Here is a 25,501-nt window from a genome sequence, read left to right on the forward strand (position 1 = left end):
CCCGGCCCCGATCCCGGCACCGCCTCCCGCTTCCGCCGCCGCGGGGGCGGGACCGGGCCCGTTAAAGGCGGCGGGGCGGGGAGGGGTCGCGTCTGCTCTCGCCATGGCCGAGGCGGCCGCGCAGGTACCGGGACCCTGCCGGCCTCGCTCCCTTCTCCCTCCCCTCAATAACTCCGCGCAGTTTCCCCCGAAGCTCCTCACGCACTGCCTTGTGTTTCCCCCAGGATCTCCTGCTGGCAGCAGCGTTTGTCTCCGATGCGCAGTACAACAGGAATATTCCTTTTAAGACCTCCCCGGAGGCCGTCAGGTAAGGGGGGATGCGCCCCCCGCCCCAACCGCACCTGTGGAGAGCCAACCGCATCCGTGGCTAAACAGCAACAGCCGGGAAAACTCGGGGGTGCTAAGGGTGAACGGGTGGAGTGCCGAAAACTGGACTTAAAAAATGGGGCTCAGCACATCTGTATGTTGAAGGTGGGAAATGACATTAAAAAGTTGTGGTGTGCAGGAGGGGAGAAAATATAACTAACGAAAATTCTTCCAAGTGGGAAGAAGTGTTCCCACTGTGTGGGAATGAAGAGTTTGGGAGGTTTGGTCAGCCCTTAGCTGTGTGGAAGGTGCTGGAGGGACAGAACTGGGTAGAACTGGGTATTCTGTTATTTTTTAATCCTGCTCTGAAAGGCAGTATAGTATCCATCAACTCTGAGACTGATTTGGAAACATTGCCAAATTCCTTTCTGGCAGAAGTGTTTGTTTGGGACAGCAAGTGCTGTTTTTCCAGGATGCATTTGGTGATGCCCTGGGGATGTGCCTTGTAGCCTCTATTTACGGTGCCTGTGCCTTCTTTCTCCAGGCTTTATCACCTCTACAACCACTGGATGATGCGAACAGCTACCTACTTCTTCATCTTCCTCAACCTCTCCCTTGCCCTGTTCGAGGAACCTGCTGTGTATCCGCTCCCCCTTCTGGTGAGTCTGTGGTGTAGGAGCAGCAAATGTGGTGGCTGGAGCCAGCAAGGGTTTCTTGCTTCAAAGTGGTTGTCAGAGGTGCCAAGAGACGGTGGCTGGTGATGTTTTTATGGATATCTTTGTTCCTCTGCTCTGCTGAGATTTCACCTGGAGTCCTGTATTCACCTCTGGGTCCCCAGCACGGGAAGGACATGGAAAGTTGGAGTGAGTCCAGAGGAGGCCACCAAGTTGGTCAGAGGGATGGAACAGTTCTGCTGTGAGGAAAAGCTGAGAGAATTGTGGTTGTTCAGCCTGGAGAAGCTTCAGAGTGACCTAATTTGACTCTTCCAGTACTTGAAACGGCCAACAAGAAAGATGGAGAAAGACTACTTCCAAGAGCCTGGAGTGCCAGGACAAGGAGGAATGGGTTCCCTCTGCCAGAAGCCAGGATTAGATAGGTTATTAAAAAGCAATTGTTCCTTGCAAGGGTGGTGAAGCCCTGGCACAGGTTTGCCAGAGAAGCTGTGGCTGCCCCAGAATCCCTGGAAGTGTTCCAGATCAGGTTGGATGGGGCTTGGAGCAACCTGGGATAGTGGAGGGTGTCCCTACCCGTGTCAGGGTATGGAATGGTATCATCTTTAAGGTCCCCTTCATGCCAAGGGGCTGTTTCTATGATTTTATAATTCTGTGATCTGTGTGAAATGGGGACAAAAAAGGCACAGGAGCTGGCCATGGACTGTGAGGAGCCGTTGTGGCCACCAGCAATGGCCCATGTGACTGTGGACAAAGCTGCTGCTGTTCTTCATCTCAGAGACCAATTCTAGCCTTCTTTGGGACTCAAGTCCAGCCCTCATGTGGGAAGGGTAGAAGCCAAGTTTTACTTTAGGCCAGACTTTTCTGCAGCCTTTATTTGTCCTGCACTGCTGTGATTGTGAAAGATGTACTCCTTGAGTCCTAAGCAAACACAGACTTGCTGGCTTTAACCTGCTTGTGGCAGGGAATTCCACAAAAGGAAGCCTGAAAATATTGCTCTGCTGGGTTTTTAGTGTGCAAAAAGGAATATTGCTGCTCCTGGTTGTGCTGACTGAGCCCTGCTCTCTCTGCAGGCCACGTCAGTGCTGGAGGTGTTGTGCCTTCTGGTGTTCCTTGGCCGGCTGACACACTTTGCCAAAGTCACCCTGCACAACGTATTCTGGAAGGACACCAAGAACATCTGCATCATGGTGGCAATCCTGGTGAGTTGGGCCCAGGGAAGGTTGGTTTTTTCCCCTTATGTATCAGTGATTGACGGAGAGATGGGAGGAATGATTCATGATCAGAATTCGATTTTACTCAGGTTTTCCAAGTCTTGTATACCATTTCAGTGAGGTTAATAATTTCTACTACAATAATTAGGTTAGAAGTTCATACAAGCACCTCATGCATTATACAACGTCTTTATCTCTGGGGGTTGATTGAATCTTTTCCCTTAAATAGGTTTTAATCCCATCTTCTCATAAGCTCAAAGTTCTGTTTGTCCTTGCCATAGCATCCTAGTCACCAGACTAGTTATGCTAATTAAGTCTGTCTTACTCTCAGTCTTGTGTATTCCCACACTTCTGTGGGATCCTAGACCTGGCATACATGAGCCATGACCAAACCAACCAGCTCTCACAAACCTGTCACATGTGCACCTCTCCTCTATCAACGAACATTGTTCACTATCTAGACACATTTCAGCAATACTTCTGGGAGCTTTTCTTCTTTCTCCTATAGTTATCCCTGACAGACCTGGCCATATATGGGGTCCTCAGGATGTATGATGTGAGGAGCATCCGATGGTCGAGGATTGTGAGGCCCATTTTCCTCATCAACTTCGCAGAGAGTCGCCAGGTAAGGAGGAGGTCTGCTGAGATGTCCAGGGGCCTGTTTTTTTGGACAGCCTGCTCCTTTCCACAATCCAGGGGATTTAGCAGAAAGGGTTTATGGCAGAATTTAGGGTCCTGTGAGAGAAGGTTTGTTTCAGAAGTGGCCTGAAGCAATAATTTGAGGTGAGAAGAAGGGTGGATTCACACAGTACCACAGAAAAACCCCCCTGTATCTCCATGAGTCAGGGATCAGGTTACTGATTTCTGGAAGTCTCCTGGGTAAACAAGTGTCACGGAGTTCTCAAACCTGTAGTCTGGATTTGGACTCTTGATTTCCTCTCAGCATGGAGAGATCTTTGTCCTGCTGTCCAAGACTGGTCTGATCCTGAATTACAAATGAATAAACTGTGCTGTGGAGGCCTGGCAGGAGGGAGCAGCTCAACATTTGTGCTCAGAGCATGTGTTTTGTGGCCTGGAGTGATGGATTTCTGTCCCTGGCTGGTTCCCTGCAGCAAGAATATCTCAGCATATGAGAGATGCTGCCCTGGCGCCCTCTCTCCTTTGGCTCCTGAGTTCACTGTGATGTGTAGCTGGGGCATTTCCTTCTAGGATCCCCTCTGGAGGACAAGGACAAAAGGCTTGGGACTCTTGCACCTCTAGACCCTTGCAGTTTAGGGTTTTGATCCAGATGGGGTGGTGAGGGGGAAAAAGGGATGCCGTGTTGCCTCTGAAACCTTCCCTTGTCCCTGGCAGATCCGGAGGGCCTTCCGCAGCATCCGCAACACGCTGCCGGAGATCACCTACGTCTTCCTGCTCTTCATGTTCAGCCTCCTCATGTTCTCCCTCATGGCCTTGAAGCTGTTTGGAGAGAGGTGTGGATACTTCTTTTACTCCTGGGATTCTCTGGGCACACTCCAAACAATTCCTAGGGAATGCAAGCACTGCTGATAGTGCCGCTCCTGTTGTGGGACATGTGATCCCAGTGTTTAACTCTAGGCTGTCCTCTTTCTCCTAGGAATCTCCATACAGCAGAAGGCTTGCCCTACTTCAGAAACTACCTGGAGATTGTGTTTGACCTCTACGTGCTGGTGACAACAGCAAACAGCCCAGATGTCATGTATGGATGTCACATGTAGATCATGAGATCTGTTTCTCTCATAGTGTTCTCAGAACTCTCCGTGCAGCTTCTAATTTGCAGAGAAGAGTTAAAATTCTGTGGGTGCTGGACTTTTTCATCCCCATCTCTTCTGGGTTCCCATTGTAGTTTGTGCTGGGAACGTGCTGTCAAGAGTAGGACAGGGAGGAATGGCTTGCTCATCTGTGTGCTGGCAATATCTTGAGCACAGCTGGGATGGTACAGGGACCCTGGGAATTTAAACTGAGAAATAAAATGCTGTTCATCCAAGAGCAAGTCGAAAAGCCGATCTGCATGCAGCAAGGGTCTGAGGCCAAAAACTAGCATATGGCTGAGGCATTGCCTCATGTTTGCTCTTAAATTTGGCCACACTGGCAGAGATTTCATCTCTGTGCTGTCCTCTGCACCCCTTCAGTCAGGGCCTGACGAACCAGGATGAAAACCCAGCAGAAGAAAGGTGTTCTCTAGCTGAGCTAATGCAGCTTTTAGCTTTTATCTGACAAGTTTAATCTGGCAGTCCAAAATGGCGCTTGGAAATCCATGTGGGAATCTGTTTCCTCGTGGACTCACTTTCCCTGTTCATCAGTCTGGCAAGCAGCAATCCCTCTCCCCTTCTCCAGGATGCCAGCGTTTGACTTCAGCTCCTGGTACACCCTGTTCTTCATCGCCTTTGTCATCATCAACACTTACATCTTCATGTCTCTCTTCCTGGCTGTGGTCTACAACAACTACAAGAAACACCTGAAGGTAATGCCTAGAGGGGCTGCTGACCAGTGGGTTCTTGCTGTTCTCTGTAAGGAACCTCTCGCTTTCCCTTGGAAAGCCTTGAGAAGGGGAAACAGCTTCTTGCCTTTGGTGCTCTGCAAGCAACAAGCAAAGACCCACTCTTCATATCATGGGGTTGTTGGGAGTTCTGCTGTTGACAGTGAATTAAATATTCTATGGTGTTTCCAACAGATAAAAAGCACATTTTGCATTATCTCGGAGGCTTAGTCCTAGTTCTAGAATGCCGTCTCCATGCAGGGAACTATTTTTGCACAGCATCTTTGCATGTGCTCTTAAAGGATTGGAACTGGAAATGGGAGGTCTGAGTAAATCAGAATTTTTGTTCTACTCTAGGTAGGGGCAGTTTGGGACTTGTGATCAAAGGGGGAGAGCTTGGAATTCCTGGGTGCTCCAATGAGGGGGTTGGATCTTTCTCAGGAAGCAGAGTGCTGGATGTCCCTCTGCTCAGTGATGTGCAGAAGAGGATCCTCACCCCTGCTCTCAGCAAGATTCACTTGTGGATGGGAAGCATGTGTGAACACATCCTCTTTCCTTCTGTGGCCGTGCAGATCCCGTGATCTTTGCCACCTGCTTCCTGCCTGACACTACCCTTTGTCTTTCCTTCCGGTTTTTCAGTGTTGTCCCAACATCCAGCAGTCTGTTGATCCTTCCAGAGCCCTGTGTGGAGAACCCACAGCTGCCTGTTAAATACTACTTCTTCACCCCACCCCACACACACACACACTCTAACTGTGCTGTGCTTTGTGTCCAGTGTCATTCCCTTCTTGCATCTCTTGCTGTGAAAACGAGTTTATTTGTTAAAGAAAGGGAGAAGGGCACCTGGAGCTGCCTGACTCCTGACGCGCTCTCTAGAACGAGATCCGTAAACTTGCCTACATGAAGCGCCGCAAGATGATCGAGGCCTTCAACCTCCTGAAGGAAGAGGAAGGGGAGCAGTTCGTGGTTCGGGAAGCCCGCTGGAAGCAGCTGGTCAAGCTGGTGGCTCCTGACACCAGCAGCTCCCACCGGGAGCTGCTGCTTCGCATCTCGGATGACGAGCAGAAAGGGTTCATAGGTGAGCAGTGGGGACTGGGGAGGAGCCAGGAGCCTATCCTTCAAGGGGTTTGGCATTGGGATTTTTGATCTGTAATGGCCCCAGAGGGACTCAGATTCACAGAGTCGTTGAAGTTGGAAAAAAATCTCCAAGATGGAGTCCAACCAGTGCCTGCTCCCCATCCTGTCACCTAGCCCAGAGCACTGAGTGCCATGTCCAGTCTTAGAGCACCTCCAGGAATAGGAGCTCCAGGCCCTTCTTCCTGTTTCCCTCCAGATTCCTGGAGTCCTAAAAAGTGGTTCTTGCTGCCTGTGCTATAGCCCATGTCGCACACACAGCGAGGGGACATCTGACATCAGGCCAAGCTTTCCATGGCATGTGGGACCTCCTGTCCTCAGCAGAGGATGTGGAAAGCCTCCCTTGTTATCAGATGCAACGTGGCTCCCCACACAGTCATCTGGAGTGGGAATATCGGGAGAGATGGGTCATTCTGAATTGTTCTGTGGTGTTGTTAGCCTGTGGCTAGAGCAAATTCCCCAGGAATGGGGAGGAGAAGCTGAATTCCAAGTTCAGCCTCTTGTGGTAGATAGCACTCTGGGATTGGCTTTGCTGGGAGCAGATACCAAGTCCAGATCACTGCCATCCCTGTGGGCTCTGATTTGCATTTAGCAAGCACTGTTTGTTTGCTATGAGATCAGGCTGACATGTGACACTCTGCTGCAGACAAGAAGTCCTTCGTGCAGCTGGCAGACCTGCTCAACATCCAGGTGGTGACGCTGAGGATCCGCAGGCACCCTCTGGCACGCTGGGTGCCTGCCCTCTATGGATCTGCGCCCAGCCGGCTCCTGCGCAGCGTCGTGAGGCACAGGTGAGCTCTGACAGGGCTCACCTGGCTGTGCTGCTGGGCAGGACAGGCTGTGCTTTGTGTCCTGCCATGCAGGACCAAAGTGCTGCACTCAGATCTGCCCCTACCTCAGCAGTCTCTGCTGCAGAGCTGTGTCCTGCTGCCTCATCAGCTCTGGGAGATCTGGAACTTCTCTAGAGCTCTCTTTCACCTGCGAGCCTTCCCAGAATCTCAAAATAGCTGAGGTTGCAAGGAGCATCTAGGGATGGGCTAGTAGAACTCCCCTGCTCCAAGCAAGGTCAGCCAGAGTAGGGTACTCAGGACTATCCTAGCTGGGTCTAGAGTATCCCCAAAGGATATGCACTGTAACTTCTCTGCGACCCCTTCTGGTGCTTGATCATCCCCTGATGAAAAAAACCCCAAACAACAAAGCAACGTCTTTAAGTGGAAGTTGCTGCATTTGAACTTGTGCCCCTTGCCTCTTGTGCTTCCACTGGGTGTAACTAAGAAGAGTCTGGCTCCATCTTCCCTGCACCTTCCCATCAGGTATTTATGCACAGGAGCTGCTCCTGACTCTTCTCCCAGTCAGGCTGGACTACCCCAGCTCTCCCAATACATCATACTCTGCTGTCCTGTCCTTCTGTGAGTTTTGTGACCCTTTAATGCACCAGCTTTGTGTGTTCAGGCCTCTTGTACTTGGGAGCCCAGCTGGTTCCTCCCTCAGCACCTCCGAGTGTGGCCTCACCAGTACTGAGTAGATATGGAAAAATCACTTTCCTGGACCTGTTAAGCAAATTCTCTGTTGGACTTCAAGAGCAAAACTAAACTCTTCAGTGACTCCCCTAAACTCTCAGATTTGGGGAGAACTGATGGGTAAAGGATTTTTGAGAGGAGGCAAAGAGCTTCTGAAATAACTGTATGACTTTGACCTTCTTGGGAGCTGTAGGCTGATCTTTCTTGGTTCTTGCAGGGCATTTGTTTGGACTTACGATGCCATTATCCTGATAAATGCCATCTTCATTGCTCTGGATGAGGAAAGCCCCTACATTTCCTATGCAGAGTGGGTGTTCCTTGCTCTGTACATCATCGAGATCCTTCTGAAGGTCTACACTTACGAACCCAGGGAGTTCTTTGGCAAAACCCAGTTCTGGAACTGGTGAGTGGGCTGGAAGTTTGTGTGGAGCCTGGTGAGTGCTGTGCTCAGCTCCTCAAGGACTGAAATGCTCTGAACTCCTGTGCCAGGGTGTGTTTAAGAGGAACCAGAGGATGTTGTGACAAAGCTCTCCCATGTGCCCATAATCTGAGCTGACCCAGGGCTGCCTGGTCCTGATTGAGAGGAGCAGAGGTTGCTCCTTGTTTAAACCACACTCATGTCCCCCCAAAATCTAACAGCAGTGCCTTCCCTCATGCCAGGTTTGATACTCTCATCATCTTTGCTGCCCTGACTGCAACGATTCTCAATGCCACCCTCAAGTCCAGTAAGTGTAGCTTGAGCAGCCTGCATGCCTTGGGAATCTTGGTGTCCTCCCCAGCCTTCTGCTGCCAGCACCTCAGGCTTGAGAGGCTTTGTGACCAGACAAGGAATTTCTGGAGGGTTTCTAAGAACTAACCCAGTCTTCCTCTTTTTTCTTTTTTCTTATTTTTTTTTTATTTTTTTTTTAGCTCCCTGTTATAGTGTTTAACAAGGACACAATAATAACAAATGAAAGCATTTTATCCGAATACTTCCTGACTTTATTTTCGTAATAAAAATATTTTTGTTCTTTTATTCAGCCCTGAAGTACAACAGCCAGCAGATCCTGGACATAGTGTTCATCCTAAGAGTCCTCAGGCTGATCCGGATTGTTGACAGCATTCAGAGGTGAGGAAGAAAGTTTTGTGGGAGATGGTTTTTGAGGAGGGGTTAGTCTGTGCCAGAGGCTGATCTTTAGCCACCCCCCAAAGCATCCCAAGGCCTTGTCCTGGCCTGCCTGGGATGAGCCCAGTGGCTGCAGCCATTCTTGGAGGCTTTTTCTGGGGATGTGGTGGCCAGGGTGTGACAAGAACCAATGTGGGCTCTCTGTAGGTTCCAGGTCATCATGAACACCCTGATAAACATTGTCCCGACCATGCTGACTTTTGGTGGGCTCACTCTGGTAAGAAATCCTGGTGTCTTGGCTCAAAGCACTCCAGTTTCACAGAAATGTCTTAAATCTCACACTTGTGCTGTTTCCAAGGGGATAAATGCAATTCCCTGGATGGCAGGCCCTTGGAGCTGTAAGTGTCCGTTTGAATCGTGGCCATTGTGCAAGCAAAGGGTGCAGAGGGGCTGCATTCCTGCTTTTTCCTGGATCAGGACATCCTCCTTGGATCCGTGGGGTGTTCTGGCAGCCTGGGCTTTGCATCATAAGGAATCAAACCATGGTTTGGGCAAGAGCCTGAATGAGAAACCTGGATTTAAGATTATTTCTTAAAATGAGCTTCTGTTACGATTTGGGAATATTTCCTATTCATGTGTTTGTAGTTCTTGGCTAATTATTCCTGCTTGGTGGATGCTCTTGGGTGGCTTGGGGCTCTCGGAGTCTGTGCTGCCCTCCAGCCCCTTGCTGTGTCTGTGTAAATTGGAAAACCTGCTGGGGTGCTGAGCTTGCCCTGGGGCTTGCAGCTTGCTGGAGAAGCAGGTGATGGGGTTTCTCTTCCCAGGTTGTGTATTGTGTGTTTGCTATCATTGGCATGGAGTTATTCCACGGGAAAATCCAGTACTTCCCGGCCAACTCCAATGCTCCTCACGCCCTGGAATGTGGGAATCCAGCTCTCAAGGATTCCCTGTTTGCCCGTGGGAAGTACTGCAAGAACAACTTCAACAACTTCGCCTCATCCTTCATCGTCCTCATGGAGCTCACCGTGGTCAACCAGTGGCACGATATCCTTTGTGGTGTCCATTCCCAGCTGGATCCTTGGAGTTAGGCTTGATGGTCCTTGTGGGAGAACGTGTTGTTCTCAGATCCACTCTCTTCTCCTGGCACTGCACACGGGCAGGCAGCAGAGATGGTCCCTCAGAGGGTTTTGCTGGGTTCCTGGTTCCTCCCTCAGCTCTTCCTTCCCTCTTTTCCCTTAACTCCCACTCTACTCTTTGCTAATGGATTTGCCAATGTGACGGTTCAGCCTGCCAAGCTCTACTTCATCGCGTTCCACATTGTGATGGTGATAATCATCGTCAAGTACGTTTTTTTTTGGGATGATTTCCTCTGCTGTAGATGGAAAAGAGGCTCTGCCCCTGGCAGGGAGCTGCTAGTGGGCCTGGTGTCACCCATGGGAGATGGGTGGGCTGTGTTTAGAGGAATCTGCTGCATTCTTGTCCCCACTGGGTGCTGCTCTGACCTGGAGGGGGTGGAGCACTGGGAAATGAGCCTGGGAATACTGAGACGGTCAATGCAAGTGAGGAAATGCTGCCTCAGTTCTGCTCATTGTTTCTTGCAGTATCTTTGTGTCATTCATCTTGGAAGCCTTCTTTGTGGAGTACTCCCTGGAGAAGAGTGAAGTAGAAACTGCCATTGAGCAGAAAATCCAGGAGCTGGGAATGGGAGTTCAAGAGTAAGCCCCCCAAATGTACCCGTGCTGTATGTGGCCAATTTTGCGCCACTCTTGAGGGAAAAACCTCTGTGCTATCGAGGTATGAGTTGCCATTCCCCTTCCTTGTCACAAAGTTCTGGCTCATCTTCCCGAAAAATGAAGATTCCTCTTCCCTCTCATGAAATTCTGGCTCCTCTGCTGGTTTAGGTGCCGGTAGAAGGCCACTGGTGTTGGCTTTGCTGCCTCCTGTGGCTATTCCAGCTGAGAATTCGAGCCCAGAGGACAGGAAAGATGCTGGAAAATAACACCGTGGCTAGTGCTTGTCCTCCTCCACTGAGAGCCCACCACTGCTGGGCTCCCAGAGTAGGATGTGCCCCCTTCCCAGGGTAATTCCTGGCCCTTGCTGTGCAGGGATGAGCTCCAGCATGAACAGCTCGTTGACAACATGGAGAGTGCAGAGCACGAGCTTGAGGGGGAAGGTGGAACGAAGCCACAGAGCAACAGGCTGATGTTCAAAATTGCCTCCAAACGTAAGTGTGACCCTCCAGGGTGTCCAGGTCCAAGGTTCCCAGCTGGGGAAGGCATCCAAGGCGTCCTTCCTGGGGAAGCTCCCAAGCCCTGCTGCTCCCTTGGGGCTATAAAAGGGATACTGGCCCTCCTGGAAACCTCGGGATGACTATGGACGTTTGATATTCGCTGTTTGTTTTTACTTCTGTAGCACATTCTCTCGCACTTCAGCCCTTCTGTGCTCCTTGTCTTCATGAACTTCCCTCTGGAGACTGATGGCCGAGGTTGTGCTGTGCCAAGACACCTGTTTTCCTTTCTCCTTCCTCTGGGGGCTTAGCATTCCTGCTGCCTTGGATCACAGGGTGACCGTATCCTCCTTTCCTCTGGCTCGGTGACTATTTTCTGCCTTCTGGCTTTCTTGCTGTACCTCAGGTTTTAATTGTGTGAGAATAGAAGGGCTTAAAATCCCAAATAATGGCCTTATCTTCCAGAAGGGCTCAGACTACTTAAAGCAGATGGGGTGGAACAATAGGGAGTGTAATTTGGTGCATTTTCTTGTCGGTTTTAAAACCTTCGGGGTATCCAGAGGAGCACATCTGGTGCTTATAGGGCATGTTCTTGTCCCCCCAGGATACAGGACAGTGGATGCTTTGCTTCAGCGCATGTTCGAGGCAGAGATACCCCTGGAGGATGAAGGCCCTTCCTTTGAAGAGATCCTAAACTTGTCCCCCAACTCGGCTGTTCCCAGGAACCTGAGTTCTGAGAGCGTGGCGTGAGGGGGGATCAGGGAATGGAGCTGATTCCCGGCTGTCCAGGTGCTCCCTGGCTGATCCCACGCGTGGGGCCCGGCTTTCACGGTGGGAACGAACAGCTTTGTCCTGTAAAGGAGCTCTATCTCATGTAAAGTCTCGTATAAACGTGTGGAATGTGGGGCGGGAGATGGAGTATCTGGCTGCTCCCAGAGAGGGATGGTGCCATGGGCAGTATGTTATGGAATAACTACTTATAACTGGATTTGTATCGCAGCACTTTCATATGCAGCTCTGGACCCCAGTGTATGCTGAACGAAGCGGTTCTTTAGCACAATAAATTCCGCAGTTTGGAAAAACGATGGAATGCCTCCGCGTTAATGATGGGAGAGGGTTGCGGCCGCTCCGTGATAACGTGTGGGGCGTGGAGATGGGAAATGAGGAGGGGCGGATAGGAGTGAGGGCCGCTCCTCTCTCTCAGGGCGCCGCGTGTGCTGCCCAGACTTTCCCATGGAATTCGCGATTCCTTTTGCCTTCGCGTGTACCCAGGGCGCCATCCGGCGGCCACGAGGGGAACTGCACCCGCGGATGGAGGGCGGGGTTTCCCGTGTGATCGATGGGGCGACGGGCCAATGGGGAGGCGGGGCGGGCAGACGGCTGGCCAATGGGGAGGCGGCGCGGGCCGCGCGCGGCCGGTTTGAATCAGCGGGAGCGGTTGGGAAGCGCGGGCATGGACGGGCTCTGGCGGTGAGCGCGGTGGGAACGGGATACCGGGATGGCAAGCGGCATCGGGGGCTGCCCTGGGCCCCGCAGCTGAGCGGGTGGAGGAGCCTCCGCCCGCCCCGGGCGCTTCCCACCCTCCGTGATGTCGGCCTTTTCCCTGCAGGAATTACGAGGCTCAGATCCGGAATTACCGAGGGCCCGACCCGCTGGAGGCGTGGGACAGGTGAGGCACGCCTGGATCGGGGTGCCCCATCCCTGGCCAGGAGTCGTCCCTTCCCTGTGAGTCGAAGCTGACTCTGGAATGGTTCCAGGTTCCTGCAGTGGGCAGAGGGATGTCTCCCTCTCCAAGAGAAGCAGAGCCGCTGGCCCGGCCTCCTGGAGGAGCTGGTGAAGGTGTTCGTGGGCGACAAGAGGTACCATCAGGACCCGCGCTTTGTGAGCTACTGCGTCAAGCTGGTGCGTTTTTCGGGTTTTCTGGGAATTTTTCTGGTTTTCTGGGAATTACGTTACCCTTAGTTATTCACGCGGCATTTCTGGGACTGCAAAGAAGGAGCAGGAGGCCTCAGGAATTCCGATCCTCTGCAGAACAGAGGGCTCAGAAGAAAAAACCAAGGGTGTGTTTTTTTAAAGTTGTGTAGTTTGGAGAGAGAGATTTGCCTTAACTTCTCTTATCCTTAAAAAAAAATCACTCTCCTGTGATAAGAAATTCTAATGTTTTTAATTTTATCCGCAGCTCCCTTGGATGGTTTTGGAAATGCTGATGGTTTTGTGCGTTTCTGTCGTGCAGGCAGAGTTCATCTCTTCCCCTTGCCAGTACTTTGAGTACCTGTACGGGCAGGGAATTGGAACCAAGACCTCGGATTTCTACCTGGCCTGGGCTCAGCTGCTGCTGAAGGAAGGCAACGTGCAGGGAGCAGGAGCTGTGCTCCAGAAAGGGCTCCTCAACCAGGCACAGCCCCAGGAGAACCTGCAGCAGCTCCACTGGTAACTCTGGGGCCTCTTCTACTCATTTACTCAGGACTCACAGTGCTCATAATTAACCATGAGTAGCATGTGATTGACTATTTCTTTTTCCTGTGTGCTTATTTTTGGAAAATGGAGGTTTAAACTTAATAATGTTTCATGCTGTTGAATATTTATTGAGTGTTTTGGGATGTATATTAAAAAAATTAATATCCCAGAGTGAAGCAAATGCTTGAGCTGAGTCTTGGGGTTAAGCATTTAATTCTTGAAAGCTAAATGCAAAAAAACGAAAGTAAAATGTAATGTAAAACATAAAACCAATACTCAGTTTTGTTCTCCTGCTGCCTCTTGAAGGCTTTTTCAGTCTTTCAGCTGTGGAGATGTCCATATACAGTAAAAATGGTGCTTTTAAATGTTACATTTCATGGCATGATTGTACAAGGAGTTCCAAGATTGCTGGGAGGTGGGGAAGGGTGAGAGACAGGTGATTTCGTGGTAATAACTGAGGGTTTTTTTGCAATTTAGCTCCCTGCAGAGTTATGGTCCTCAGAATCCTCCTTTGCAAGGTGAGGATGAAGAGTCCTGTTTGATCTGTAGCTCCACTAAATGAATTTTTTGCCTTAATGAGTAAGTTTTGTCACTGAAGAAAACAAATTCCCTGTAGAAACCACTTTATTTTCCCTCTTTACATGAAAAATTCTTAAGGACAGTGTATTCAAGTTATTAATTTTCCAGTGTTTCAAGTTAAAAATTCACAAAGGAGCGAACAATTTTTTTACTCATTAATGAGTGAAAAATACTTACATCATATTTTCTGTCCCAGATGCTGCTGTTGTAAAACCACTTCAGACTTCCCATGCCGCAAATCAAATGGTTCCTCCAAAAGGTGTTTCAAGTCCTAATCCCTGCAAAAATCAGGTAAATTATGAATTACTTGGGAAAGATGTTTCATGTAGAGTTTAGGGTGGTGAGCTTGGCTAAATAAGGGTAGAGTGACAGTATCTGGTGTATCTCAAAACAGATATTGAAATTATTTTGCTGCTGTTTTCCTGCTGCAAGCATCACACCTTCATAGTGATGTCTCATCTGGGAAGCACTGGGACACACTCAGTGGCCTGACACATTCCCAGAATCACAGGAATAACATTAGCAGTGGATTCTGTGCCAGTTACGCTGCTTGAATTTAATTTTTTGCTGCTTTATTTCCCTGCCTTAGGGTCTAGATACTGCCGATTCTCAATCGTGTGCTGCTGGAAAAGAAGTGTAAGTGCTTGGGTGGTCCTTTTCCCACTGTGGGGAAAATTCTCTCTCTCCTGGGATAAATTCCCCAACCCTGGCCCTTTCCTTCCTTTCCCCTCAGGAACTATGTGACCTACATCTCCAAGTCCGAGGTGGTGCCGAAGCCGCTGTCGGGCGCCGCGGGGTGGGAGCAGGTCCCGATGTACGACAAGAACCTGCTCCTGTGCAAGGACTCCGAGCTCTCCTTTGAGGAGCTGAGGGCCAAGAGATACTTCAGGAAATATGAGCTCCTCAGGAGGCAGCAGGCATTGGGTATCCTCCTTTTTGCAGCTCTCCAAATGGCTGTTTCCTGGTTAAGCTCATCCCTTGGGCTCCTCTTTTCGATGCCACCTTAGTGGTGTCTCTCCTGAGGAGAGAGGAGGCACAGTGAGCCATCAGCATGTCATACAGGCCGTATGTATTCATTTAATACCTTTGTTTCATCCTTAGAGGAGGAGAAGAAAGACTCCATGAGGAAAAAGGAGTCGGCAGTCCTGGAACTCCAAGCCCTGCAGCAGAAGCTGGATCAGCTCACCCAGCTCTCCAGAAGCCTGGAGGAAACAAGACTGGAACCAGCAGCTGAGCCAAACCAGAGGGTGGTGAGTGAGTTCTGGGATGGACAGGAATGCTCTACCTGGGCTTATCCCACAAAGTCCAGCCGTGCTGTAGGAACCAGGGTTGGTTGTTGACCCAGTCTGGAGGTTGAGGCTGCAATATCAGTGTGGAAATCCGGCACAACTTGCAACACTCAGATTTTCGAGGTTTCACCCCAAAGTGTGGATTTGCTTTGCCATGGTTTAGTTTGAGATGCAGCTAGAAGTTCTCTTGGGTTCTGGGCATGTGGAAATAACAGGAAAAATGGGAATGGCTGTACTTGGAGGGGAACCTACAGGTTCTGTTACATTCTGGTCACGTGGAGTTGGTAGAGAAAACGGGAATGGCTGCATTTGGGGGGAATTTGGGTGTCACAGAACATTTCTCATCCTTAAAGGTGCCCCCACCCGTGAGGCCCAGCACATCTCAGGTGCCAGGGAACTGGATGGCACCTGCTCTGGCACTGGATGTGCCAAAGTGCCAAGCTCTGGTGCCTGAGCAGCCCCAATTCCAGGCACCACCAGCGACCGCTCCCATCCTGCAGCCAGTGAAGCCCCTTGGCAACCACATCCCCACCGCCTCTCCCTGGGAAGCACTGGAGGAGAAGAACCCAGCTGGAGCTCGGGCAGAGCTTGGGGGGCTCCAGAAGAGTTTGCTGCACCCTCCTTTCAGTGCTGCTCCAGCTCAGGAACGGGCTCATCCTGACCCGGCTCTGCCTCAGAGCAGAGGAGAACTGTGAGTGTGAACACATCTGTGGTTGTGTCCTCAGGGTCTACACAGAGAATTAGCTAAAAATAAGCCTTCCTTCCCCTTCTGGAAAAAAAAAATCCCTGACCTAAAACCACTATTTATTAAACTTAGGTCAAACTTGGTCCTCATGGCCACATTTAATTCCTTTTATCTTGTGGTTTGATTGCAGTAAGAGGAAATTTGGTGTGTAATGCCTGGCTGGCCCCAGCATGCCTGGGAATAAACCCCAGGATCCTCTCCTGCAAATCCCACTCCCAAGAGAAAGATTAAAAAGTGCTGGTATTTCTCTCCTGCACTTTTGCTGTGGGACTTGGCCAGAAAATGGGGAGGCAGAGGGAGAAACCCAGGCTGGCAAAGCAAGGGTGGCTCAGTGGACTTGGCCAAGGTGGGAACAGTTATTCACTCATATTCTGGAATTCCATGGAGGCAAACTGTGTCCAAGGAGGGCTTTTCATGCATTTTAACCTTTTAAAAGGACTCTGTTCCCTCCCAGGTTATTGACAGCTGTAGGAGAAATTTTCCAGGGGGATCTTTATAATAAAGGACTTCTCGCTTCGTTGAAATAGGGATTTGAATAGCTTTTATTCCAAGGTAATGTGGTGACTTTTTTCTGAAGGTCCTCTAACAAGAGATCTGCTGGATTAACTCCTGCTGTGGATGTGAAGGAAGGTAAAGAACCTTTGGATGGAGACTGGTGCCATTGGTGTGGCAGTTCCCAGCTGGGAATCATTAACTGCACGTGGACACCAGTTTCAACCCTGGCAAAGCTTCTTGACTTCCCAAACTCCATCCCTGCATGTCTCTCTGTCCTTTCTATGGAACATGGATCCAGTCCCTGTTCCTATGTTCTGAACAGATCCTTTGGGAGCATGGTTGGGAATCATTGTTTGCCCTTGCTAGCTTCCTGCTTCACTTTGTGTGTCAGGATAGAGCATTCCTTGGAATTGCAGATAAATTCCTTGGAAGCCACCCAGCTGTCCCAGGTCCCTTTTGCCCTGCAGGGCAGCTTCCCTTGGGAATCTGCCACAAATCTCTGAACAAGCCAAAATCTCTCCCCTAATTCTGCGTCGCTGGTGCTCCTTTTTGTTTACTTCCCTCATGAATGTTTTGCTGGAATGCTCATGAAACAATCCCAGGCTTCTTCAGGAATGACCTTGCCACTGTGTTTTCCAGCCTCCAGAGTTGGGAATTCCTCCTTTGCCTCTGGAAATGCTTCCCAGGCCACCCCTAACAGCTCGCTGGGAGGAGTGGTGGGGATGACAACGCCCTTCAAGGTGCAGCCATCACCCACAGTCCACACAAAGGAAGCCTTGGGTAAGGTCTGGAATAAAGTTTTCCTTTGCCTCGAGTCCATGGGATCTCCCCTGGAAATGTTAGTGGAGCCTTTTCTAGCCTAGGGAGCTGTTCAGGGATGGGCAAGTGCACCACTCAGTGAGGAAAATAACATATAAGTCATTAATTGTCTGTTGGGATTATCTGGGTGACCCAAAATTTTGACCAGAAATTGATGTTTTAACGACATCCCAGCAGCCACATTCCATAAATTCCTGGATAAATCACTGCCAGGCTTCTTTGGGCGTGTGTTGTCTGAGCTGCTTTTTCAGGAAAACCTGTTTGGGAGGTGAAGACCTAAACCACACTAAATTTGGAAGTTCATATCCAGCTCTGCTTGGTGCTGAGCTGAATAAAAATAATAATAATATAAAAAAAAACAACCAAAAAGCCTGTGGCATTCATTAGTCCTACAAATATTTAAGTTTTCCAAAAATCTGAGAAATTAAAGGAGAATTTGATCTCCTAGGAAGTTTGGAATCTCCTCTTGGATGGGGAGTAAACAGGGCCATGACCAAGTGTGTGTTGGCCAAATTGGCCCTCCTGATGTCTGATTGGTTGTCTGAGGTGTTTAAGTGTAAGAGGGAGGAATAATTTGTTATTGACTGCTGATAAATTATAAGAATATCATTAATTAGCATTTAAGGCAGTTAAGAGTTAATTGGCATTTGATTTGGCTACCACACAATGGAAGAATCTCTGTAAATTTCTTTTTCTGGGAGTGTTATTCCTTTATTATTTCCTTCTTTCTCAGGTGTTCTCATGGATATGTTCCAAACGCCCCTCTTGCCAGAGCCATCTGCCCTGGAAGACAGTGAGGAACAATTCGAAGCCTTTTGCAGGAAAGGTGCTGCGTGCTCTTTTATTTTTGCAGTCCATGAAATTCCATCCTTTGCTTCCCACTGACACCTCCTCCCAATCCTTGCTGTAAGAGCTGAGCCAGTCTGAAACCCAGGGGCTTTACAAGAGTGAGCAGAGAGAGATTTCACATCTAGGCTTGGGCTGCAAAAGTCTTTCCAAGAGTTTGTAGGAAAGGTGACTGGAGTAAGAATTCTGCAGGTGCAGCTGGATGGAGCCTTAGCATCACGTGCCCAGAGAGGGGGGAGAATGTGGCTGTGTAAATAATATTTGTTGGATGAAGATAACAAGGGTTATCTTTTATTTTCAGAGCCAGGTGGATGTTTGAAAACTAACATTGTTGTCCCTGTTACTCCTGCATTTGCCATCTTTGAGGATGAGGAGGAGAAGGAGAACAGCAGGTAAGGAGGGAGAAACAAGCCGCTGAGCTCAGCTCCTTAAAAATCATGGAAAAAATCGATCCCATGCTATGAGACTTTGCTGTGGCTGTGCCAGGACTGGCTCAGATACAACTGGTGGCAGCTGCCTGGAGTGGCATCAGAAAAGCAGGAGTTGCTGCTTTGGGATTGCACAACTCCCCTGTTTGGACAGTACTTAGGAGGCTTCATTCTCTTGAGAATTTGGGGATAACTCTGAGCTGTTGCAGCTTCTCTGAATTGCTGCAAGTGGGGCTCTTTAAAATTAAAAAATCAAGTTAAAACAAACCAACCTTTGTTGTGACCAGTGTGCCTGGGAAAGCTCCTGGGGGAAAAGCTGTTCTATACTTTTTGGATCGTTTTTCAGGATCCCACAGCACAAGAACAAACCAGAAGAGGCCAGAACTTCTGGAGAACATCCCTTGACTGACTGTGCAGCAGAGGTGAGTGGTGGTCCTGCAGGGATTAGCCTTGGACGTGGTTTATGCACTTAGGAGGGTTACCAGAGTGGCTGGATTGATCTCTGCTCTATCCCAGTCCCATAATATTCCTAGGAATGTTGCCTAGCTGAAGGCTGGATACCTTTTCCCGTTTCCTGCCAAGAGGATGAGCTTTTTTGATTGTTGGTTGACGTAAAATTGATGGAGAATTCCACCTTTCAAATGTGTGGAGTTGGCATCAGTTTGGGGGAAGAAGAGATGTTTCATCTTCCAGCAGCCACCTTGCAGCTTCCATAGCCAAGGAGGTGGATAAAACTTGGATAGAAGAGATGCCTTTCCAGGCTCTCATAGCAATTTCTGGTGGTCTGGCATTTTGCTGGGGCTTTGACTATTATCAACATTCAGACCTAGTCTACAACTACGGAAACATGGGATTTTTGTTTTTATTTCAGGATCATTTTGATGGTTTAATTTTAAATCTTGACTTTTTTTTTTTTTCTCTGTCTAGGAAGAAACAAGGACCATGGAATTCCTGCGGGATGATTACACTGTGTGGAAGGGCCCCTGCAGCAACAAAGCCCTGGCTCCCAGTCCAGACAACACGAGGGATTTTGCCCGAGCTGCCCAGCTCATGTCCACACCCTTTAATTATCTGGCAGCTCCTTCCCAGCCCCCTTTGGAGGGCAGAGGTAAAATAAGGAATATTTTGGGTGGAAAACATTGAATTTGGTGCCTCAGGACTCAATTTCTGCCCAAATCGCACTCAGGTGTGGCTTCCACTGCTGCCACTTCCAAGTCCACATTCCCTGTGGAACAGCAGCTCATCAGCTCTCCGAGGATTTTTAATTGGGATAAGAGGAGGTGGCGAGGGACAAGAAAGCAGCATTGTGTGTCCAACTGCTGCTGTGACCCATTCCAAGGGGCTGGGAATATCCAAACATTGGCTGAATCCCATCTGGGAGCACCTTTCTGCTGCTCTGCCCCTTTTAAATCTTGGAATCTGTTCCCTGGAGAAATCCAGCTGTTATTTTAACTTGGATATTTGAAATGAGGCTTTGTTGAGTTCTGGTTTTCATGGCAGCAACTTTCTGAGCTGCTGGGTGAGAATACCCCAAATATTCCTGCCTTTGGGGAAATAAACATTGATTTGCTTATTTTTGCTCTTGCTCCCTTTGTTCAGCCTGTAAGGAAAATTTGCCCCAAACGGATTTAGAATTCTCTGGAGAACTGCACAGGCACCCACACCCAAAGCCCAAAAAGTTAAGGTATGCTGCTCCATTGCAAGTTTTCCAAGATTTTCCACTGGCTCTGCCCAACACTCATCCCAGCATTCTGGTGGTAAATGGACCTGGGTTTAGTGACCATGTCCCAAAAATCCTTCCAAAATTTAAGTTTTGCCTCATTGAAATGAAAACTTAACTGGCCAAAACCCCACTGTTTTCTTCTCTTGGTGAACTTGAGAATTATTAGGGAATGGGTAAAGTGACTTGACCAAATCTAATTTTCCTAAGAAAATTTCCATTTTCTTCACCTCCATGTTGGCCATGGTGGCATTAGACATATTTTTGCTCCCTGAAAGTGCCAAAGTTAATAATATAATATAATACTATTTTAACATTGTTAATAATTAATAATATTTTGCTTAAATCTGTAGCCCTGTTCTTGAACATGTCCCAGAACAGAGAGGGCTTCATGGTAACATCCTGAAACAAGGGACTGGAATCCAGGGGATTGCTGTAGCTGCTTCCCAACGACTGCATGAGCAGACAGCTCAAAGCAGAACTGAACATTTCTCGTCTCTTGGAGTGGATAGAACTTCCCAGGAGAGGCTGTGTGGAACTGGGCAGGACAGGACAGCCCAGAACAGGAGACCTGCAGGTACACAGTATTCCCTGGTTTTCTTCCCTGGATTCTAAAGGCAGTGCTTTGTGCACTGGAAGGAACAATTCCATGATTCCTGCGAGGAGGTTGCTGCTCACCATGTGAGGGATGTGAGGAGGGATGAGTGTGGATTGGGTTGTACCTGGATTGCACATTGCCATGGATCTTCCAGAGTGCAGGAATATTTGGGATCCTGACAGGTTCTGGGCTCATAGAGGCTCAAACACTTTGGGAAACTCTGGATTTCTGGGCAGGTGCAAAAGCTGGAGTGTCAAAATCAAGGAATGTATCACATATCCTTATCCCTCCTGGGGTTTTTGGTTTATTATTTTCTTTAAATTAGTGATGCTCATTGAAGCCCAAGCTTGTGTTACCCCCTTACCTCCTTGGAATGACACCCAGGGCTTAAACACTTCCCTTTTTTCCATGAAGTCCTTGTTGAGAACCCTTGGGACAAGGAATTGATCGGCAAATTCTTGTCAGAGCTTCCGAAACCACTCCACACCTGTGCCAACTACTTTGAGTGGAAACTTCCTCTTCCATTCATCAAACTGAAGGCTGAACTCTCACTGGGTAAGAGCTCCTTCAAACTTATCACTGCCAAGCATTTCTTGAAGCTTTTTCTAGGGAAACTTCTCGGATGTATGTGGGAACTCAGCTTCCTTGTGTGTGTATCTCCAGATGATCTCAGCCTCAGGCTGGGAATTAGCCTGGGGTTGGCTTGTTGGTCTTTTGTAGCACGAGCCTTTTGGATGAGGCTTTTTTCCCAGTTCCCCTGTAAACTGGACCACAGCTTTCCAGCTTTGTGTGGAACAGCAGTGGGCCCGTGTCAACAAACACTGTAGGACAAGGATTGCAACATCCCTGTGGGACTTAAAAATTAGTGTTTATTTTTCAGGGCATGCCCTTTGGAATTTGCTTCCAGGGGGTCAGGCAAAAATAGAAACACTGGGGTCAAGTGTGTGGCACGTCCAGCACTCCTGCTCTCTCCTATTCCTAGCAGGAAGAGATTTGTAGGAAAAGAGTTGATCTAGGATTAAATAATTTGTACTGGCTGGTGCTTTTCCCTTTTTTTTCTCCTGTTTTTCCTCTGTGGAGTTGGCAAGCAGGATTTAATGTTAATATTTTAAAGGTTCCAGCTCATTCCATGTGGACTGCTTAGTTGGAGAAGGAGCTTTTGCCCAAGTCTATCAAGCTTCCATCCTGGATGCCAGTAACCCTCGGAATAATCAGAAAGTGATATTCAAGGTCAGTGGTGTTGAGCCACAGCAGCTCTCCTGGAATAATTCTGGAGTCTGACTCTCCCTCTGTGTGGATTCACACACATCCTTGGCCTTTCCGTGTCAGATCTGCCTCTGAGACTTTTTAGTGGAGCTTCTCTCTGACATTTAGTCCTTCAGGAACAAGCCAAAATTTAGTCCTACAGCTCCTCTTTAACCCCTGAAGTGAAACTTCAGGACAGAAAGGTGATTTATGCTTTCTTTGGAGCATCCAGGATCCACAAAGAGTTTGTGGAGTTGCGACATGGGATTGAAGTCTTGATTTGAGAGGATTAATCATGGAGTTTATCAACTGAGGTTAATTACTGTGAGGATGGGGAGGCCCTGGCACAGGTTGCCCAGAGAAGCTGTGGCTGCCTCTGGATCCCTGGAAGTGTCCAAGGCCAGGATGGATGGGGCTTGGAGCACTCTGGGATAGTGGGAAGTGTCCTATGGCCGGGGATGGAACATGGAACCGGATCACCTTTCAGTTCCCTCCTGAATTAAACCATTCTGGGCTAAGTTCAAGAGGGAAGATGCCTGATCTGCCATTAAAAACCAACAACAAAAGCCAGCCTGAGAGGAACTCCAGCTTTTACTGCTCCCAGATTTTCCCAGGAAATCTCCTCCTTTCTTCCAGGTCCAGAAACCTGCCAACCCTTGGGAGTTCTACATTGCAACCCAGCTGCAGGAGAGGCTGAGTCCCAGCGTGCGCCACCTCTACATCCACTTCTATTCTGCCCATTTCTTCCCCAACGGCAGCATTTTGGTGGGGGAGCTCCACAACTATGGAACGCTGCTCGTAAGTGCCACCAGCTTCTGCTCCGGAGCATCTCTGCTCTTTCAGAGCATGTCCTCCAACTGATTTTTACCTTCTTGGGGAATATGTTGTTCCTTAATCCATGCCGTGTGTCTCTGGCTTCCAGAATGCCATCAACATTTTCAAGAGGCTTCCAGAGAAGGTGATGCCCCAAGCCCTTGTCACCTACTTTGCCGTCAAAATCCTTCACATGGTGGAGGAGTTGCACAGTTGCAAAATCATCCACGGGGACATCAAACCTGACAATTTCATCCTGGGAGAAAGGCAAGTGTCTCCTGTTGTCACCAGATGTGACCCTATTGGAGCCTGGAGACACTGAGGGTGTTGTTTCTTGTTGTGGTTGAAGGTTCCTGGATAACGACACGTGTGACATTGATGGGCTCTGCCACGGCCTGACCCTCATTGACCTGGGCCAGAGCATCGACATGACGCTCTTCCCTGAGGGAACAGCCTTCACTGCCAGGTGTGAAACATCTGGATTCCAGTGCGTGGAAATGCTGACAAAAAAGCCATGGAACTACCAGGTAAGGGAGGCCTGGCATCTTAGAGCTTCCTGCGTGCCGAACAATTGGACTCTACCAGAGTTGTAGCCTCGTGCAGAGCCTCTCCCCCATTCCACAGGGTGTTTTCAGCCCATTTTTAGTGCTCCGGGTGTGTTTTTGACACAAAACTGGTGTGGTTTTGGTTTAGACAGACTACTTTGGGATCGCAGCTACCGTGTACTGCATGCTCTTTGGGACATACATGCGCCTCAAGGATGACAACGGAGTCTGGAAGCCTGAAGGAACCTTCAGGAGGTGGGTGTCCAGAATATTCCCCAAATCCTTGCCTAGATTTCCTAGAAACCCACGTTAGTACCACATTGCTCTGAGGGCAGATTCTGTCACAGCTTTTCTAACTGCGAGCAGAGTAAAAATCTGTATTTTAACTGTTGCATTTAGTGCTTTTTTGATGCTTTTTGGTCCCTTTTTGCAGGCTTGCCAACGCTGAGCTGTGGAAGGAGTTCTTTGAGAGCTTGCTGAATATTCCCAGCTGCCACAACCTGCCTTCCCTCAGAGTCCTGCGCCAGAAGCTCAAGGATCTATTTTGCAGGTCCTATGCAAAGGAAATCAAGTTCTTTCGGAACAGACTTGTTGTGTTACTCATCGAGCACAAACGCTCACGGAAATAAGGGTTGAGTTTGCACAGTTTCCAAAGACTTGAGGTTTTATAGATGTGGAATCTTTTTGTAGTAACTTGGTTTTAAATAATAAATGGGTTTGGGGTTGACTTCAGCAATGAAGCCTTGCCTCTTTCTGTGCTTTTTTGTGGGGGGATATATGCTAAATTTAGTTGTTAATTGGTTTGAGAGGCAATGGGTGTGCTTGGATTGGCCTCTTCCTGCTCTACCTGTCCTCAGGAATTTCTAGGATGGAGGAAATGGAGGTTTGCAGGTCAGATTTAAGTTGGACAGGACTGAACTCACCTTTGGCACCTCCAGTTCTGACCTTCCCCCACACCACTGTTCATGCTCAGGGGAAACCCAGAAGACAAATGTCTCTTGTTTGCCTGTAATGGTAGAATTTGGGGGGGGAAAAAAGGCGTTCCTTTAAAAGGAATATTTTAGCAGCACAACACCCCCTGCCCCACTCCCCGAGGGAGGAGAGGGTAATAATTTGATTTTTGCATCTCCCCACAGGAGGGAGACAACAGCCTTTCTTATTCTCCCTGCTTCTGTTTCCAGGAGTGTTTTTTCTCTGCTTAAATTGTTCAGCTGGAAAGCCAAGGTGAGCTTAGGCACCTGGTACAGCCTGGGATAGTCAGGAAGAGCTGGGATGCTGGGGATTGCTGTTCTCCCCGCAGCTGGGGCTCCTCGCCCTACCCTGAAGGCAGAACCTCTTGGATTCCCCTTGGAAGCAGCCTGCTTCCCATGGCACATGGAAAAGCCTTGGGCTTTTATCCGAAGCAGCTAGTTCCTGACTCAGCTGGAGTGAGTTGCACCAGGAGGCAGATCAGCTGGAGCAACCTCGGAGCTGGTGGAAACATAAACATTGGATGCTGGGGTGGCTTTTTTATTCCCTTTCACCCCTTAGTTGCATTTTTTTACGAGCTGAGCTGAAGCCAGCTGTTCTCTGGCCAGGCTGAAGCCTCTGCCAGGCTTAAGTTTTTAGCTCTATATTGTAAATTATATATTTTTAGTTCCTCATATAATGCAGAGGGATAGGCGGAGGAGCACTTTTCAGAGCATTATGAGCACGATGGAGCTTTTAGCTGCAGCTTTGCCCTTAATAAACGCTGTTATTTTACATTAAACACCCTTAAAAGCAGCGCCCTGTCCCACCATCATGCCATGGGAAGCAGGGAGGAGAAGGATCAAAACTACCCCCACGAGGAGTAAAAATGGCTCAGTGGAGTGATGAGGTGAGGTGGCGGTTCCGCTTGTTGCACTTGATTTAAACTAAGCTGTTCAAGCAGGAGCAAAGCCAGGGGCCCAGGTGGCAGGGTGATGTTTCCCCCGGCACGCGCCAGCTCCACGCTGCTGAAGATCTCGAGGTATCCCCAGAGTCGCCCTTTAGAGATAACTCATCTCGGGGCCTCCACCACCCACACAGAGAGGAGAGATTTCCTGGTGTGTGGGTGGGTGGCTCTGCCTATTCTTCTGCAGAAAACCCAGGTTTACTCATTTTCACCCTCTGCCACTGAGCCGGCCCACCCCCCCCCCCCCGGGCTCTCTCCTAACTCCTCCATCCCGTGCTGGTGGTGGCCCATCACCACTCAACCCCAGCCAAGCCCTTTCTGCTGCCATCTCCC

The 25,501-nt window shown here is 49.1% G+C and overlaps 3 protein-coding genes across 4 annotated transcripts; all 3 read left to right on the top strand.

The window, feature by feature from the left end:
- Positions 1-9: 9 nt before the first annotated feature.
- On the top strand, positions 10-11,759 carry LOC136359733 (two pore calcium channel protein 1-like). 2 transcript variants are annotated; one of them, XM_066316634.1, is made up of 19 exons: positions 26-124; positions 225-307; positions 851-965; positions 2,051-2,179; positions 2,700-2,816; positions 3,545-3,663; positions 3,807-3,908; positions 4,547-4,673; positions 5,565-5,766; positions 6,469-6,613; positions 7,560-7,745; positions 8,003-8,067; positions 8,363-8,450; positions 8,655-8,724; positions 9,272-9,491; positions 9,699-9,789; positions 10,049-10,162; positions 10,553-10,671; positions 11,279-11,759. In XM_066316634.1, the coding sequence occupies exons 1-19, from the start codon at positions 104-106 to the stop codon at positions 11,422-11,424; spliced, it is 2,259 nt and encodes a 752-aa protein (XP_066172731.1). In that variant the 5' UTR covers positions 26-103; the 3' UTR covers positions 11,425-11,759. The 2 variants fall into 2 exon arrangements, with proteins under 2 accessions (XP_066172730.1, XP_066172731.1); XM_066316633.1 differs by lacking the exons at positions 10,049-10,162; positions 10,553-10,671; positions 11,279-11,759 and adding an exon at positions 8,806-8,845 and having other exon boundaries at positions 10-124; positions 9,272-9,783.
- Positions 11,759-23,040, top strand: LOC136358590 (mitotic checkpoint serine/threonine-protein kinase BUB1-like). Its single transcript, XM_066314465.1, has 23 exons — positions 11,759-11,854; positions 11,947-12,144; positions 12,264-12,343; positions 12,432-12,576; positions 12,908-13,104; positions 13,609-13,649; positions 13,907-14,001; positions 14,300-14,346; positions 14,444-14,634; positions 14,812-14,960; positions 15,353-15,690; positions 16,322-16,374; positions 16,879-17,019; positions 17,792-17,884; positions 18,206-18,296; positions 18,679-18,754; positions 19,260-19,440; positions 19,932-20,016; positions 20,406-20,629; positions 21,065-21,205; positions 21,765-21,880; positions 22,532-22,693; positions 22,818-23,040. Exons 1-23 carry the CDS (start codon positions 11,759-11,761, stop codon positions 23,028-23,030), a joined length of 3,153 nt encoding a protein of 1,050 aa, XP_066170562.1. The 3' UTR covers positions 23,031-23,040.
- A 42-nt stretch (positions 23,041-23,082) lies between these two features.
- LOC136359734 (mitotic checkpoint serine/threonine-protein kinase BUB1-like) lies at positions 23,083-23,993 on the top strand. Its single transcript, XM_066316635.1, has 3 exons — positions 23,083-23,235; positions 23,402-23,508; positions 23,687-23,993. The coding sequence occupies exons 1-3, from the start codon at positions 23,137-23,139 to the stop codon at positions 23,880-23,882; spliced, it is 402 nt and encodes a 133-aa protein (XP_066172732.1). The 5' UTR covers positions 23,083-23,136; the 3' UTR covers positions 23,883-23,993.
- The last annotated feature ends 1,508 nt before the right edge of the window (positions 23,994-25,501 follow it).

The sequence above is a fragment of the Sylvia atricapilla genome, chromosome 3 (assembly GCF_009819655.1).
Source record: "Sylvia atricapilla isolate bSylAtr1 chromosome 3, bSylAtr1.pri, whole genome shotgun sequence".
Classification (NCBI taxonomy): Eukaryota; Metazoa; Chordata; class Aves; order Passeriformes; family Sylviidae; genus Sylvia; species Sylvia atricapilla.